Source organism: Arachis ipaensis, chromosome B9 (assembly GCF_059453495.1).
Source record: "Arachis ipaensis isolate K30076 ecotype BB chromosome B9, ASM5945349v1, whole genome shotgun sequence".
Classification (NCBI taxonomy): domain Eukaryota; kingdom Viridiplantae; phylum Streptophyta; class Magnoliopsida; order Fabales; family Fabaceae; genus Arachis; species Arachis ipaensis.
The window spans coordinates 27,109,628-27,124,540 of record NC_142444.1 but is presented as its reverse complement, the minus strand read 5'-3'; the positions used below and the strand labels follow the sequence as shown (position 1 = coordinate 27,124,540).

Below are 14,913 nucleotides of genomic sequence, written 5' to 3'. Positions count from 1 at the left end.
AAAGCCAGAGACAAAGCGGCGCAGATCATCCAGGACCTCTGCCTCCGGGTTCAGGAACTCGAAGGCAAGATAACCAATAAAGAAAAACACAACAACGAACACGGAAGCCATGCAACCTCCAGATCAAGGTCTCGCCGCGGTAGGTCGCCAACCCGACGACACGACAGAAGAGACGGTCGCAGCTCCTCACGCGACCACAGACACGAGAAATCGCCAGAACGGTGATACAACAAGAAACATAACCGCAGCGCTTCTCGAGATCTGAGTTATCAACACTACTCAGACGAAGATCGGAGGGACCGAAACACCAAACGCACGAGAAACGACCATATAATAATGGGAGCTACGCCCTTTACAGAAAGAATCCTAAGAGCAAAACTCCCCAAAGGCTTCGACAAACCTACCGATATGAAGTACGATGGAACTAAGGATCCCCAAGAACATCTAACGGCTTTTGAAGCCAGAATGAACCTAGAAGGAGCGGCCGACGCGGTCTGATGCAGAGCCTTCCCGGTAACCCTCGCCGGGCCAGCGATCAAATGGTTCAACGCCCTCCCAAACGGATCCATAGCCAGTTTCCACGATATTACACGAAAGTTCATGGCCCAGTTCAGTACTAGGATCACTAAAGCTAAACACCCCATCAGCTTACTAGGGGTCACACAAAAACAAGAAGAATCCACAAGAAAATACCTCGACCGCTTCAACGACGAATGCCTAACGGTCGACGGACTCACAGATTCCGTCGCAAGCCTTTGCCTGACCAATGGGCTAATGAACGAAGATTTTCACAAACACCTCACCACCAGACCGGTATGGACCATGCATGAGATCCAAAACGTAGCCAAAGACTACATCAACGACGAAGAAGTCAGCCAGGTCGTCGCGGCCAACAAGCGGCAGCACGGCAATACTCAACGCGGCAACTCGGCTTCTCACCATAACCCAACGCCCAAGGAGAATCAACGGGACCACCCCAGGCCGACTAGCCGACCACCGAGAATAGGCAAATTCTCTAATTACACCCCCCTGACAGCACCAATTACCGAGATATACCACCAAATAGCAGATCGAGGCATCATTCCGAAAGCCCGACAACTCAAAGAAAGGACAGGAGGCAACAAAACCCTCTACTGCGAATACCACCGAGGTTACGGTCACAAAACACAAGATTGTTTCGACCTTAAAGACGCCCTTGAACAAGCCATACGAGACGGCAAACTCCCAGAATTTGCCAAAATCATCAGAGAACCGAGACGCGCAGAGAGAGACAGGTCGTCGGAGAGAGAAGGACGTAACCCGAGAACCCAAAAGCAACCCCCCAGGGAAAGCCCAGAGGAAGATCCGACCATCATAGTAAACGTCATCACAGGCAAGGACGTATCAAGCAAGTCAAAACTAACAATGAAGAAAGACCTCAAGGTAATGGCTGTAAGGAACCAAGCCCCAATCTCCGCGGCCGATAATACGATAACGTTCTTACCAGAAGACTGCCAACACGGCACCTCAGCCGAGGATGCCCTTTTCGTCATCTCGGCTAGAATCGGAACAGGACTCGTACGAAGGATACTGGTAGACACCGGGGCAGACTCAAACATCCTCTTTCGAGGAGCCTTCGATAAACTCGGACTCCACAATGACAACCTCCAAACACACCGCCACGGCGTCACGGGACTCGGAGACAACTTTCTCAAACCAGATGGCTCAATCACACTTCCCATCACCATAGGAACGAGCAGCCAGAAGAAGACAATCCTATCTGAATTCGTAGTCTTAAAAGACTCCACAGCCTATAACGTGATCCTCGGAAGGAAAACAATCAATGACTTCTCCGCAGTCATCTTTACCAAATACCTCCTTATGAAATTCAGAACCGATGACGGCTCCGTCGGTACCATCCACGGGGACTGAGAAGTCGTAGACGAATGCGACAACACCAGCCTAGCCCTAAGGAAGAAATCCCGAGATGTGGCCGGAGTATTCCTAGCCGATCTGGATGCCCGACAAGACGGCCAACCCAGGCCAGAGCCAGAAGGAGATATGGAAAAACTACAAATAGGACCAACCAAAGACGAATATACCTTTATTAATAGGAACCTCCCATATGACCTCAAAGAGGAACTCTCTCAACTCCTGAAACAAAATAGAGACATGTTTGCATTCACACCAGCCGACATGCCGGGAATAAACCCCGACCTAATGTCCCACCGTCTAGCCGTGGACCCCAAAGCTAAACCAGTAGCACAAAGGAGAAGAAAAATGTCATCAGACCGAGCCACCGAAGTCAAAAAAACAAGTCAAAGCCCTACTCGAGGCCAACTTCATCCGGGAACTCCCCTACACGACCTGGCTAGCCAACGTCGTACTAGTGAAAAAATCTAACGGGAAATGGCGAATGTGCGTCGACTACACGGACCTCAACAAAGCTTGTCCAAAGGACGCCTTCCCCCTACCAAACATCGACGGATTGGTAGACGCTGCATCCGGTCACCGATACCTCAGCTTCATGGACGCATACTCCGGATACAACCAGATTCTGATGCACCGACCAGACGAAGAGAAAACAGCGTTCATCACCCCGGACGGGACGTACTGCTACACAGTAATGCCCTTCGGCTTGAAAAACGCTGGAGCAACCTATCAAAGACTTGTTAACAAGATATTTCGAGACCTGTCCGGTAACAAACTAGAAGTCTACATAGACGACATGCTCGCCAAGACCGAATCCGGCGAACAACTAACCGACGACCTCAAGGTCATAATGAACACCCTACGAAAGCACCAAATGCGACTCAACCCGGCAAAATGCGCCTTCGAAATGGAGGCAGGGAAGTTCCTCGGCTTCATGATTACGCAACGCGGAGTTGAAGCAAACCCAGAGAAATGTCGTGCTGTCCTCGAGATGACAAGTCCCAAAAACCTTAAAGACATCCAAAAGCTTACCGGCCGACTGACGGCATTATCGCGCTTTCTCGGGGCATTGGCTCAAAAAGCGACCCCTTTCTTCAAACTAATGAAAAAAGGAGCCCCTTTCAAATGGGAGACGGAATGTGAAGAAGCATTTCAACACTTCAAGAGGGTCCTAGCGGAACCACCAATCCTCGCCAAACCCCAAACAGGGGAAACACTTTACTTATACCTCTCCATAACGGAAGAGGCACTCGCAGCAGCACTCGTCCGTGAAAACGAGAAAAAGGAACAAAAACCCATATACTTCATAAGCAAAGTCCTACAAGATGCGGAAGCTCGCTACTCACGCTTAGAAAAGCTAGCTTTCACACTCCTTACAGCCTTCCGACGCCTACGACAATACTTCCAAGCTCATCCCATAACGGTTCGAACCGACCAGGCGGTCAAGCAGGTGTTGCAGAAACCCGACCTAGCGGGAAGAATGCTAGCATGGTCCATCGAACTATCTCAATTCCAGATCAAATTCGAACCCCGAAATGCAATCAAAGCACAAGCTATGGCCGACTTCATCGCCGAGATGACTCAGGGAAAGCTCACCCCCGAATCATGGAAACTACATGTCGACGGCTCATCAAACTCCACCTACGGAGGCGCCGGAGTCATACTCGAAAACCAAGACGGGATCACGATCGAACAGTCGGTACGATATGAATTTCCAGTATCAAACAACCAAGCAGAATACGAGGCCCTCTTGGCAGGCCTATCCTTAGCCCGGGAAGTCGGAGCAAAGGTCCTAGAAGTAAATACCGATTCACAGGTAGTCAGTTCCCAAATTAACGGAGACTACCAGACACGAGATCCCCTGCTCCAACAATACCTCGCCAAGGTAAACAAACTAAAAGAAGGATTTGAACACGTCACCATACAGCACGTCCCTAGGGAACGAAATGTCAGAGCAGACCTACTCTCCAAACTAGCCAGTACCAAACCAGGACACGGTAACAAATCGTTAATCCAGGAAGTCGTTAAGACACCCTCTGTGTCAACAACAACCAACGCTCACCTGACAATCTCAAACCAGGGATCTTGGACCTACCCTATCCTGCAATACCTCCTCGATGGAACACTGCCACCAGACCCCAAAGAGGAAAAACGAATAAAAAGGGAAGCCGCCAACTATACCGTCATCGTAGGACATCTATACAAACGCGGATTCTCGCAACCCCTGCTCAAATGCATCGAACCCGAGAACACGGAGTACGTACTCCGTGAAATCCACAAAGGCTGCTGCGGGCAACCACGTCGGAGGCAAAACTTTAGCCCAAAAAGTCATCAGAGCAGGCTACTTCTGGCCCACGGTTATCCGGGATTCCATACAAATAGTTAAAAACTGCGACAAATGCCAAAGGCACGCCAATATCCACCAAGCCGCGCCGCACCAGCTCAGCACCATATCGGCAGAGCGGCCGTTCGGCACCTGGGGCATCGACCTCGTCGGACCCTTCCCTACGACACCCGGCCAGCTTAGATACCTCATCGTCGCCATAGACTACTACACTAAATGGATCGAAGCCGAACCCCTGTCCTCCATAACGGCAACCCAATGCCGAAAATTCCTCTGGCGTCAGATCATCACCCGATTCGGGATCCCCGAGATCGTTATCTCGGACAACGGAACCCAATTTACCGACAAAAAATTCAGAGAATTCTTAGAGGGGCTACGTGTATCTCACCGTTTCAGCTCAGTAGAACACCCCCAGACAAACGGACAAGTGGAATCTGCAAACAAAATAATCGTCAAAGGACTTAAAAAGCGGCTCGACGAAGCCAAAGGACTATGGGCCGACGAACTCGGATCGGTCCTATGGTCATACCGAACCACACCTCAAACGACAACGTGAGAAACACCTTTCCGACTAACATACGGTGTTGAAGCGGTCATCCCGGTAGAGATCGGAGACCCAAGCCCCAGAAAAACGGTCGGAGGTAACGAGGAAGCAGAACGAGACCTCATCGACGAAACAAGAAGCATAACCCACCTCAGGGAGCTAGCCCTAAAGCAAAGAATTAGACTGAGATACAATCACGGAGTCATCCGGCGAGAATTCGCGGCCGACGACCTCGTCTTACGACGAAACGATATCGGTCCCCCGACCCCAGGAGAAGGGAAGCTCACCCCCAACTGGGAAGGACCATACAAAATCAAGGCTATAATCGGAAAAGGAGCGTACAAACTCGAACGGCTCAACGGCGACGAAGTCCCGAGAACATGGAACGCCGCCAACTTGCGACGATACTACACCTATACCAACCTACAAAGGTCGCACCCTTGTCCTCATTTCTGTTTTTGTACTTCTCCTACCAGTTTACAAATTCTAAGGTTTTATTTCTCATCTAAGTTTTAAACTCGGGTACTCTTTCCCGCCACCAACGGAGGGTTTTAACGAGGCCCAACCATCAATAAAAATTCCATTAGAACAGCTATTTCTATTTTCCTAAGTGTCCCAAATACGAAACAAAAACGCGGCCGCAACTGGGGGACTGATCACCCCCCAGGCCCAAACACGCGGATATCCACAAAAGAACCCAACCAAACGACAGTCCGAGGAGACGAACGAAATACACACGGAATAGCCTAAAACGGAATATATGATAGGCCCGGACGGCCCAAAAACAACGTAACAACGGAACATATAAAAGGCCTGAACGGCCAATAAGCACTATTAAAACGAAAATAAAGTGTTTCGAAATCAAAATACACGGCCCTTGGCCATCCGAAAATATCCAAAACACAGTTCAAAGAAAAAACCAAAGAGATAAAGGTCAAAGCTACTCGAGGTCAACGATCTGGCCATCACGAACAGTCTTGAAGGCCCCCATCACAGACATATCCACACCAGGAGCTAGCACTGAAGCTTGAGCCCTCATCGTTTCCTCGGTAGCCGCAATTGCATCCTTCGCATCAGCTAGCAACTCCGTCTTCTCCCTCTTTAAGGCAGCAACCTCGGCCTTTAAAGCCTCTGACTCGGCAAGAAGCATGGCAGCCTGAGAACCCACATCGGAAGCCCGCTGCCGCTCCTCTGCCAACTGAGAGAGAAGCAAAGTTTCAACCTCGGCAAGTCGGAGAATCTCTGCCCCGGCCTCCTCAGAAGACTTCACAGCCCTCTCCCTTGCAGCTTTGGCAGCCTCAAGTTCCCCCTTCAACTTGGCTACCTCAGCATGAGAATGACGAAGCTTCTTATCCAGCAAACCAACCTGAGCCATCACAGGCTCAGCCTTCCGAACAACAATGGCAGACCGGAGGAGAGCACGATATACCGACTTGGCCTGGAACGAAACATCGCAGCCGTCAAAAAACGGCTCCGTTCCAGGCATCAAGTGTTGATCAATAAACCCCGGGGCATCGAAGCGTCGATCCATCACGCTGGGCACAAGACCCTCATCCTCAAAAGTCTCACTGCTTGGGTCCTCAGGCCTCTTTCTCTTCCGAGAAGCTTCGGCAGCCGTCACTACGACGACTTCAGGAGAGTTTGCAGGGCCAGGAGAAACTTGAGCGTCGGCCCGCGCACCCGAAGAAATCACCTCCTGAGAAACCGGCTGAGAATCCACGGCAGGATTAGAGACAGGAGTAGCCGGGGATGGCGACCCCTCCTCCTGGGCCATCGCTGCCTTCAGACGCGCCAAGGATGTCAAGCCACCAGCCATCTCAACTGCAAGGAAACAAGAAACAAAAATCCCAAGTTACGAAAACGGGAAACAAAACATAAAAACAAGTAAAGAACGGACACACACGACACACACCAACATACGACCGGCAAGCAACCGGATCACCCATCACGTCCCGAGGATTAAGAGGACGCTCCCCAAATAACTGCCACAGAACAAGAGCGATATCCCGCTCCTCCGAGGACAAGAACTCTTTCGAAACCCGAGTAAACACGGACGGACCAGCCTTAAAGTTCCAGTAAGTGGGGAACCGACGTTCACCCTCCAGCGTCAACCAAAAAGGGTGATGCCCCCTCGCGGGACGAACTTTAAAGTAACCACTCTTAAAACCATGGAAGGAGTCTTCATACAAACTGAAAACCCGATGGTGGGGCTGAGCTCGGAAAGATACATACCCCTTCTTATGTTTCCCCTCCTTAGTCGGAAGAGTACACAAGAAAAGGAAAAGAAAAACATTTACTGAGGCAGGTAGCTCTAAATAATCACAAACAAGTTCAAAAGACCGTATCGCCGCCCAGCTGTTCGGATGTAGCTGGGACGGCGCCACGGAGCACCGGTTCAACAACTGCTGAACAAACGGAGAAAAGGGAAGCCGAACACCAAGCCGGGTAAACATAGCCTCATACACCCACATCCAATCCGGCACTGTCGGGGAGTCGGGATTGGTATAGCAAACCCTCTCGTCAACCCCAGGGAGGGCAAGCTCGTAGTGGCGTTCGGCATCGCCACCCCCACAAACAGCCCCTTCATCACGGAGCTGTTGGAGGTCCGCCTCCGTCATCCGCGACGGTGTCCCCCAAACATCACTGGTGACCCAAGAAAAAAGGTCAGGGACACCCCCCGCCGGGGTCACCGGAGCCCTCACACCCTCCGTCCGTCGGCGAGCCATACCTAAAATATCGACGAGCACCACCGTCAGCCAAGCCTCACGGCAGAAAACGACGGCGGGTAAAAAACCAAAAACAAACACCACCACCGCACACCACCAATTATACGGTGGCACTCTCCCCAGCCCCTTTCTAAAAACCCAACAGAACTATCTAACCACCATACACAGCCTGCAATAAATACCCCCTCGAAAGAAGGTAACGCCTCGAAGAACGCAACAGACGCGACTGATACGGAAGAGTCACGTCAGACCTAAACGGTCAGACGAATCTTCCACGAAACGAAAACCCAGGCACCGACCTCATCTCAAAGAAATCAGACGGGCACCCGAGAAAAAATCGAGCCCATAACAAACGTCTCCCAGCGACAGACCGACCTCGCTCGCTCTCCCGCTGCGGGGGCAACTGTTACGGATCCGACTCACGGATCCCGCATACCCGGTTACCCGGGGGACAACCCGTTTCGACCCGAAGGCCCAAAACCGGCCCTTCAAAGCTCCTAACCAACTTTCAAACCCAAATATCTCTCTTATCTTAGCCAAATAAGATAAGATAAGATATTCACCATCACCTATAAATAGAGGACCCAGGTCCCTCCAGGTATTCATTCATTCCTCACACCTTCTACCTCTTAGATCCATTCTGACTTGAGCGTCGGAGTGTCTTTGCAGGTACCACCCCCCATCGCTTTAGTCAAGCAATCCGGCTCCAGCCTTGCCCGCGGGTTCCCGATCCACCCTTCAACCCGTACCGGAGACATCTCGTACAATATATATATATATCCAAGAATTTATATAACTAGAAGCCCGATGAAGGAGCAAAGCTCAAAGTCGCATAAAATGGAATTACGAAAACGCGAAGTGTTCACACACGATAACTAAACGCGTAGGCATGGATAGAACAAGACATAATATATATATATATATATATATATATATATATATATATATATATATATATATATATATATATATATATATATATATATATATATATATAAAACCTTGTAGATAGCTCCAAAATACACAAGGTAATAATTAAATTAATAAGATATATATATGTATGATATACCAAAAAGAGGACTAGTAATAGCCTGCGGAGTTTAGGCTAGCTAGTCAAATTGAAATACAAAAGTGTTTTATAAGTTTAAAATAGCTTATACAACTTATCTCTCAAATCAAGCCTCTAAGGCCATAAAGTATAGAATACAAAAGGTGAGAGAATAACTACAACAAAAGTAAAGTAAAATAAAGCATAAGAAAGATTATCCTCCGCTCTATCACCATATTCGCAAACTCACCGACATGGATTGCGATCTGCATCTGAAAAATAACAACATATGGTATGAGAACCGAAGGTTCTCAGCATGGTAACATTGCCCAATATGTAATATATAAAGTTCCGGGACGCCAAAGGCAATCCTAGAACTTCACATCGAATATAGGTATTCAAGCTTAACGAAATAAATAAATTAAACCATAAACCATAAACAGGGTTAGCTAAACTTAGGAGATTTCTAACTAATACCAAATTACACCAGTCCCACTGCCTTCGCTAACCTACCCTCCATGCGATCCCATCGCCACTGCCTACCTAACCTCCTCAGTACCAGACAATCACAGATAATGCAAGCAAGTAAAACACAAGTAATATACATGTACATCAAGTAAAATAACTAGCAAATAAGCATATTATACATTTAGGCAAAAGATGCAATTAGGCAAATTAAGCAAAACACACAGAAGATACACATGATGAATGTATGTCCTATTGGCTCGTGATATCACTTGTCGGTCCATAAATGCCAACCCGACATATCCTTTCGGATGTCGTCTTTCTACCACATCCGAGGATATAGCCCAGGAACGCTTTTGTTCCGAGGATATAGTGCTTGGCACACTATCGTTTCGAGAATATAGTGCCTGTCACACTTGCATGCTCATTTCGAGGATATAGTGCCTGGCACACTCTTGCGACAGAAAAGGAAAGCAACAACAACATCTGTTTCATTATAAATCATTCCAAGGATATAGTGTCTGGCACGCTTTCAATATCCAACAATTCCATCAACCTCAAATCATCGTCAGTCACCACCATTTTCTCCTCTCAATCCATTCTCAACTCTTAAGTCTCAACATTCCACAGAGATATAGTGCCCGGCACACTATCATTCCAAGGATATAGTGTCTAGTACACTATCTTTCAATATCCATCAAGCTCATCGTTACTTTTCAAATTCTCAACTCATCATAACCATCATCAGTTTTAATTTCACAAATTATCATCCACTCACAGGTTCTCAAAACCATCGTCAATAAAACACTTTACTAGTTCATCCAAAATTTCAGAAACCTAAGTCTCCGTCTTCTAAACTCATACATAATTTCACCAATCTCAATCGCAAAACCATTCTTACTAGTCTTAGGGTCTAATTATTAAATAAGAGTCTTAATTAAAAATTAAAGATTGGAAAGCTAGAGAACTTTTGAAAACGAAGAAAAATAATTGTTCAGCAAACCAGGGTTTGTTCATATGCACACCCCTGCCGTGCATACGCACGCGTTGAAAAAGTGAGGGTCGTGTACGTGACTCCTCTCTCGCATACGCAAGACTCATATCCTGAAAGGAATCCTCGCGTCACGTGTTAAAACTCGCGTACGCATAGCCAAAGTTCACATGCTCGTGTGCACAACACAGTGCCCGCGTACGCGAGACTCCCAAGCAGTGGAGAATGCCCGCGTCGCGTGCACAGGTTTGCGTACGCATGCCGCATTAGACCCAGAAAAATTTTAATGCTGCAGAATTTTAGTTTTAAACATCATACTTTAAACGCTTATAACATCCTCTACAAAACTCCATTTTTCTCAAACTTTATATCATTTTAAAGCTCTTTAAACCATATTCAATTTAAAATAAAATCCAACCAATTTCAAAAATCGAGGCTCAAATTATGATTCGCCAAAGTTCACTAAAAAAAGTTTTATCAAAAGAGATAATTCTCTAATTTTTCAAAACTTGAAAATCAAACCAACTCAAAACATACTCAAAACAACCCAAAATCCACAATAGACATTCCTCAATTATTTATAAATTACCTAACTATCAAAACCATTTAATACTCACCTCATCCAACTTCAAGTTCAACCTAAATTCACACCAAAGTTCCTCAATACCACCATTTAATGTTTTCAATAATCATCAATGTTACATATATCAAATCTTTCATCCAGTTAGTCACATTATCATCAATCAATTCATTCAATTCATCAAATCTCCTAAATTATTTATTTTTAACATGAACCACAATAACCAATAATCAATATCATCATCAACATTCGTCTTCAAACATCAACACCCACCACCATAAACTCATCAAAGTCATCATACTCATCAATAATCATCATCTACTATATATATATATATATATATATATATATATATATATATATATATATATATATATATATCTTCACATATAAACTCATTCAACCTCCATCCAAACCATCATCAAGCATAACATGTACATATAAATAATTATACAACTACATCATTCAAACCGATCTTAAAGGCCACTAGCCTAAGTGTCCAGAAATATTACATATTACATAAAGAAAACTGAAACCATACCTTGGCTGATTCCCAATATGCACAAACACCCAAAGCTTGATTCCAACAAGATCAACAAGCCTCAAGCACCAACGCCACTTCCAAAACTCACCAACTATCAAGCTATACACATATAACATACCAAAAATCAATACTATGGCCAACCAAAACATCAAACCACAAGAGTTTGAAAAGACTTACCTTACCCAACGATATTAGGGATAAAATCTAACAATAATCTAATGCTAGATCACCCCTAAATAAACAAAATACAAAATCTACTCAAAAATAAAACTAAAAAATGTCAAAATGTTAGGGCAGAAAACTGGAGCATGAGACGCGAGTTATTACCAGCAAAGCTTGGTTAGAAATGACGGGCTCGGCAAGAGCTTTGCTTGGTCACAAATGGCTCGTCAATCGGAGATCCGTAGTGCAAGATATGGCCAAATGAAGGAGAAGATGAATAGTAAAATCTCTTTTTCTCTCTTCACTTCAGCGCCCCTTTCTTCAAAATAGGACAAGAATGAGCTGAATTCTCATTAAAGGGTGTTTATATATGTTGGGCTTGGGCCTAATTTGGGCCCGGTCCAACCCGTCAGTATTTTTAGTCTGATCGGCTCACTTTGGGCCAAAACCTTTAGAATTAGTGCCCGATTTTCAATTCTAAATTATTTTTGTCCTTTCAAAATAATAAATTCAATTTTTCAAAATCTTATTTTTCTCAATATGCGGTACCGGACAGACTAGAGCCAGTACTGTCGTCTTAAGCACTAGTACTCATCCTTGAACTTCCAAGGATGCTTGCTCCTCAAACGATTGTCAGAATTTCCAACCGACTCCACCAAGTTTGGGTGAAGTTCTTCACAAGATATGAGCTCCCAAAATTGGCATTCATGTATTTTTGGATCCCAAATCTTGTTTCTACACCCATCTTCAAGCTGATCAAGACAATTTCATTTGGGTGGCAAGTGATCCGAATTCTCAAGTAAACACCAAAGCATCTTTTTAGAGCCATTTAATTGAGAACCATACCAATCATTGCACTTAGACTTTGAGTTTCCAACCATAAGGAACCTTGATTGGCATTTCCACCCACTAATCAATTCTCTCTTGCTCTTAACTCCACAAAGAGCTCTAAGTTGCCCATCCGTCTCAAACAAACCATATTCAAGTGGGAAAGTAAAGCTTAAGAATAAGAATTTTACCCACTTGAATGTTGTATTGGATGGTGACTTAGGAAGGGATGGTCCCAATGATCTTACAAGTTCCACTCCCTTGTGCTCTTCTTTGAATACCTCCACTTCTTGGCAAGCATCTTCAATGTCAATTCCTTGTTCACCAACTTCTTCTATACATCCCTCATTTCTCAAGCCATGTGTCGGAGATTGTGTACGGTCCTCCTTGTCATCTATTTCATAACATAATGAAGGAGGTTTGTCAATTTCAAAAGACACATTGGTTGGTGTGGAATCATCTTCAATGGTGGAGCTTGCTTGCTCAACTTCTTCCAATCTTTCATCATCCACAATATTCGTAGGAGGTTGTACATTATCCTCCTCAACATCAATTTCAAGTTCAATGGAAGAAAGTTCAACCACTTCCACAAAATCACCAATAACATTACTTGGTGTGGAAGTGTTCTCAAGCTTGAAATCCACCTCTTGTTCAACTTCGCCTAAGTCTTCAACCACTTCTTTTTCTTCAACAATTTCCATACCTTCCACTTGTTGCAAAACACACTCCATGTCCTTGTTCTCAAGTTGAGATTCTAAGATCTCCTTCATGCTCTATTCTTCAGTTGATTCTCCACATTCATCCGTGGAATTGCTTTGCTTGTCCAAGGTGGCTTTAATCTTGGCAAGGTTGGCCATGATATCATCGTGTCTCTTTTGGGCTTTCTCTTGCTCCTTTTGACGGATGATTGCTTGAATCCGATCCATTGCTTCCTTGAGACGATCCATTGGCTCTTGTTCCACTTGACTAACACAAGTAGGATCATATTGCTCTTGGATTGATGGATATGGGTATTCTTCCATGGAGAGCTATGGTGGAAAAGGAAATTCATCTTGTGGTTGAAAGTTCTCATACATGGGAGGTGGTTCATCCTTGTAATAGTATGGAGGTGCGGGTTCTTGAGGGTTTTGGGGTTGGAATTGTAGTGGCTCTTTGTATGGTTCATATGGCTCACAAGGTGGTTGGTATGGTGGATATGGACTGGGATCACATGGAAATATTTGGTGGTATGAGGCTTGTAAGTAGGAGGGGGTTCATAGGCATATGGTGGCAGTTGTTGGTAATCACAAGGAGGTCCACCATATTGGTGCACGAAATTGTGATAACACTTTTCACAACTCCGTACAACTGACCAGCAAGTGCACTGGGTCGTCCAAGTAATACCTTACATGAGTAAAGGTCGATCCCATGGAGATTGTTGGCTTGAAGCAAGCTATGGTTATTTTGTAAATCTTAGTCAGGAGATTAATGATAAAGATGATTTTTGTTTATGAAAAGTAAATAACATAAAATAAATGGTACTTGTGATTCAGTAATGGGGAATAGGTTGAGGTTCCGGAGATGCTCTATCATCTGAATCTCTGCTTTCCTACTGTCTTCTTCTTCAAACACGCATGGCTTCCTTCAATGGCAAGCTTTATGATCCTCTCGGATGAAAAATACCAGGTACGATCTCTGCACGGCTAATCAACTATCGGATTTTTCGTCTCGGATGAAAAATACCATGTACAGCTACCGCACGGCTAATCATCTGTCGATTCCCGCTAGCGTCAGAATAGGATCTCTCTATCCTTTTGCATACTGTCACTGCGCCCAACATTCGCAGGTTTGAAGCTCGTCACAGTCATCCCTTCCCAGATCCTACTCGAAATACCACAGACAAGGTTTAGACTTTTCGGATCTTAGGAATGCTGCCAATTGGTTCTAGCCTCTACCAAGAATGTTCTGATCCCACGGACTCGGTCTGTGAATCAGAGACCCAAGAGATACACACTCAAGCTGTCGCCTAATGACTATGTTGAGCTCAGATAGAACGGGAGTGGTTGTCAGGAACGCATTCATAAATGTGGGAATAATGATGAGTATCACGGATCATCATTTCTCCAGATTGAAGTACGAGTGAGTATCTTCAAATAGAATCAAGCGTGATTAAATAGAAAACAATAGTAATTGCATTAATCCATTGAAACACAACAGAGCTCCTCACCCCCACCAATGGGATTTAGAGACTCATGCCGTCAGAGATACAATATGGAATAAAAGTGTCATGAGTTGCTAAAATGAATTTCTAAAAGTAGTTTTTATACTAAACTAGTAATTTAGGGTTACAGAAAATGAGTAACTAGGTGTAGATAGTGTAGAATTCCACTTCCAGGGACCACTTGGTGAGTGTTTGGGCTGAGCTTTCAAGCTTCCACGTGCATATGCCTCATATTGGAGTTAAATGCCACCCTAGGTGCCAAAATGGGCGTTTAACGCTGAAAAGTATGCCAGTTCTGGCGTTTTACGCCAGAAAGTTTTTGGCTGGCTTTTAATGCCAGTTTGGGCCATCAAATCTCGGGCAAAGAATGGACTATTATATATTGATGGAAAGCCCAAAATGTCTACTTTCCAACGCAATTGAGAGCGCGCCAATTGGGTTTCTGTAGCTCCAGAAAATCTATTTCGAGTGCAGGAGGGTTAGAATCCAACAGCATCTGCAGTCCTTTCTCAGCCTCTGAATCATATTTTTGCTCAGGTCCCTCAATTTCAGCCAGAAAATACCTGAAAT

General features: G+C 45.2%; 2 protein-coding genes across 2 annotated transcripts; both read left to right on the top strand.

Moving 5' to 3' along the window:
• The first annotated feature begins 1,404 nt into the window (after window positions 1-1,404).
• On the top strand, window positions 1,405-1,911 carry LOC148544092 (uncharacterized). Its single transcript, XM_088498862.1, has one exon. It carries the CDS (start codon window positions 1,405-1,407, stop codon window positions 1,909-1,911), a length of 507 nt encoding a protein of 168 aa, XP_088354988.1.
• A 595-nt stretch (window positions 1,912-2,506) lies between these two features.
• Window positions 2,507-4,811, top strand: LOC148544091 (uncharacterized). The gene is made up of 3 exons (XM_088498861.1): window positions 2,507-3,157; window positions 3,428-4,218; window positions 4,652-4,811. Exons 1-3 carry the CDS (start codon window positions 2,507-2,509, stop codon window positions 4,809-4,811), a joined length of 1,602 nt encoding a protein of 533 aa, XP_088354987.1.
• Window positions 4,812-14,913: the final 10,102 nt, after the last annotated feature.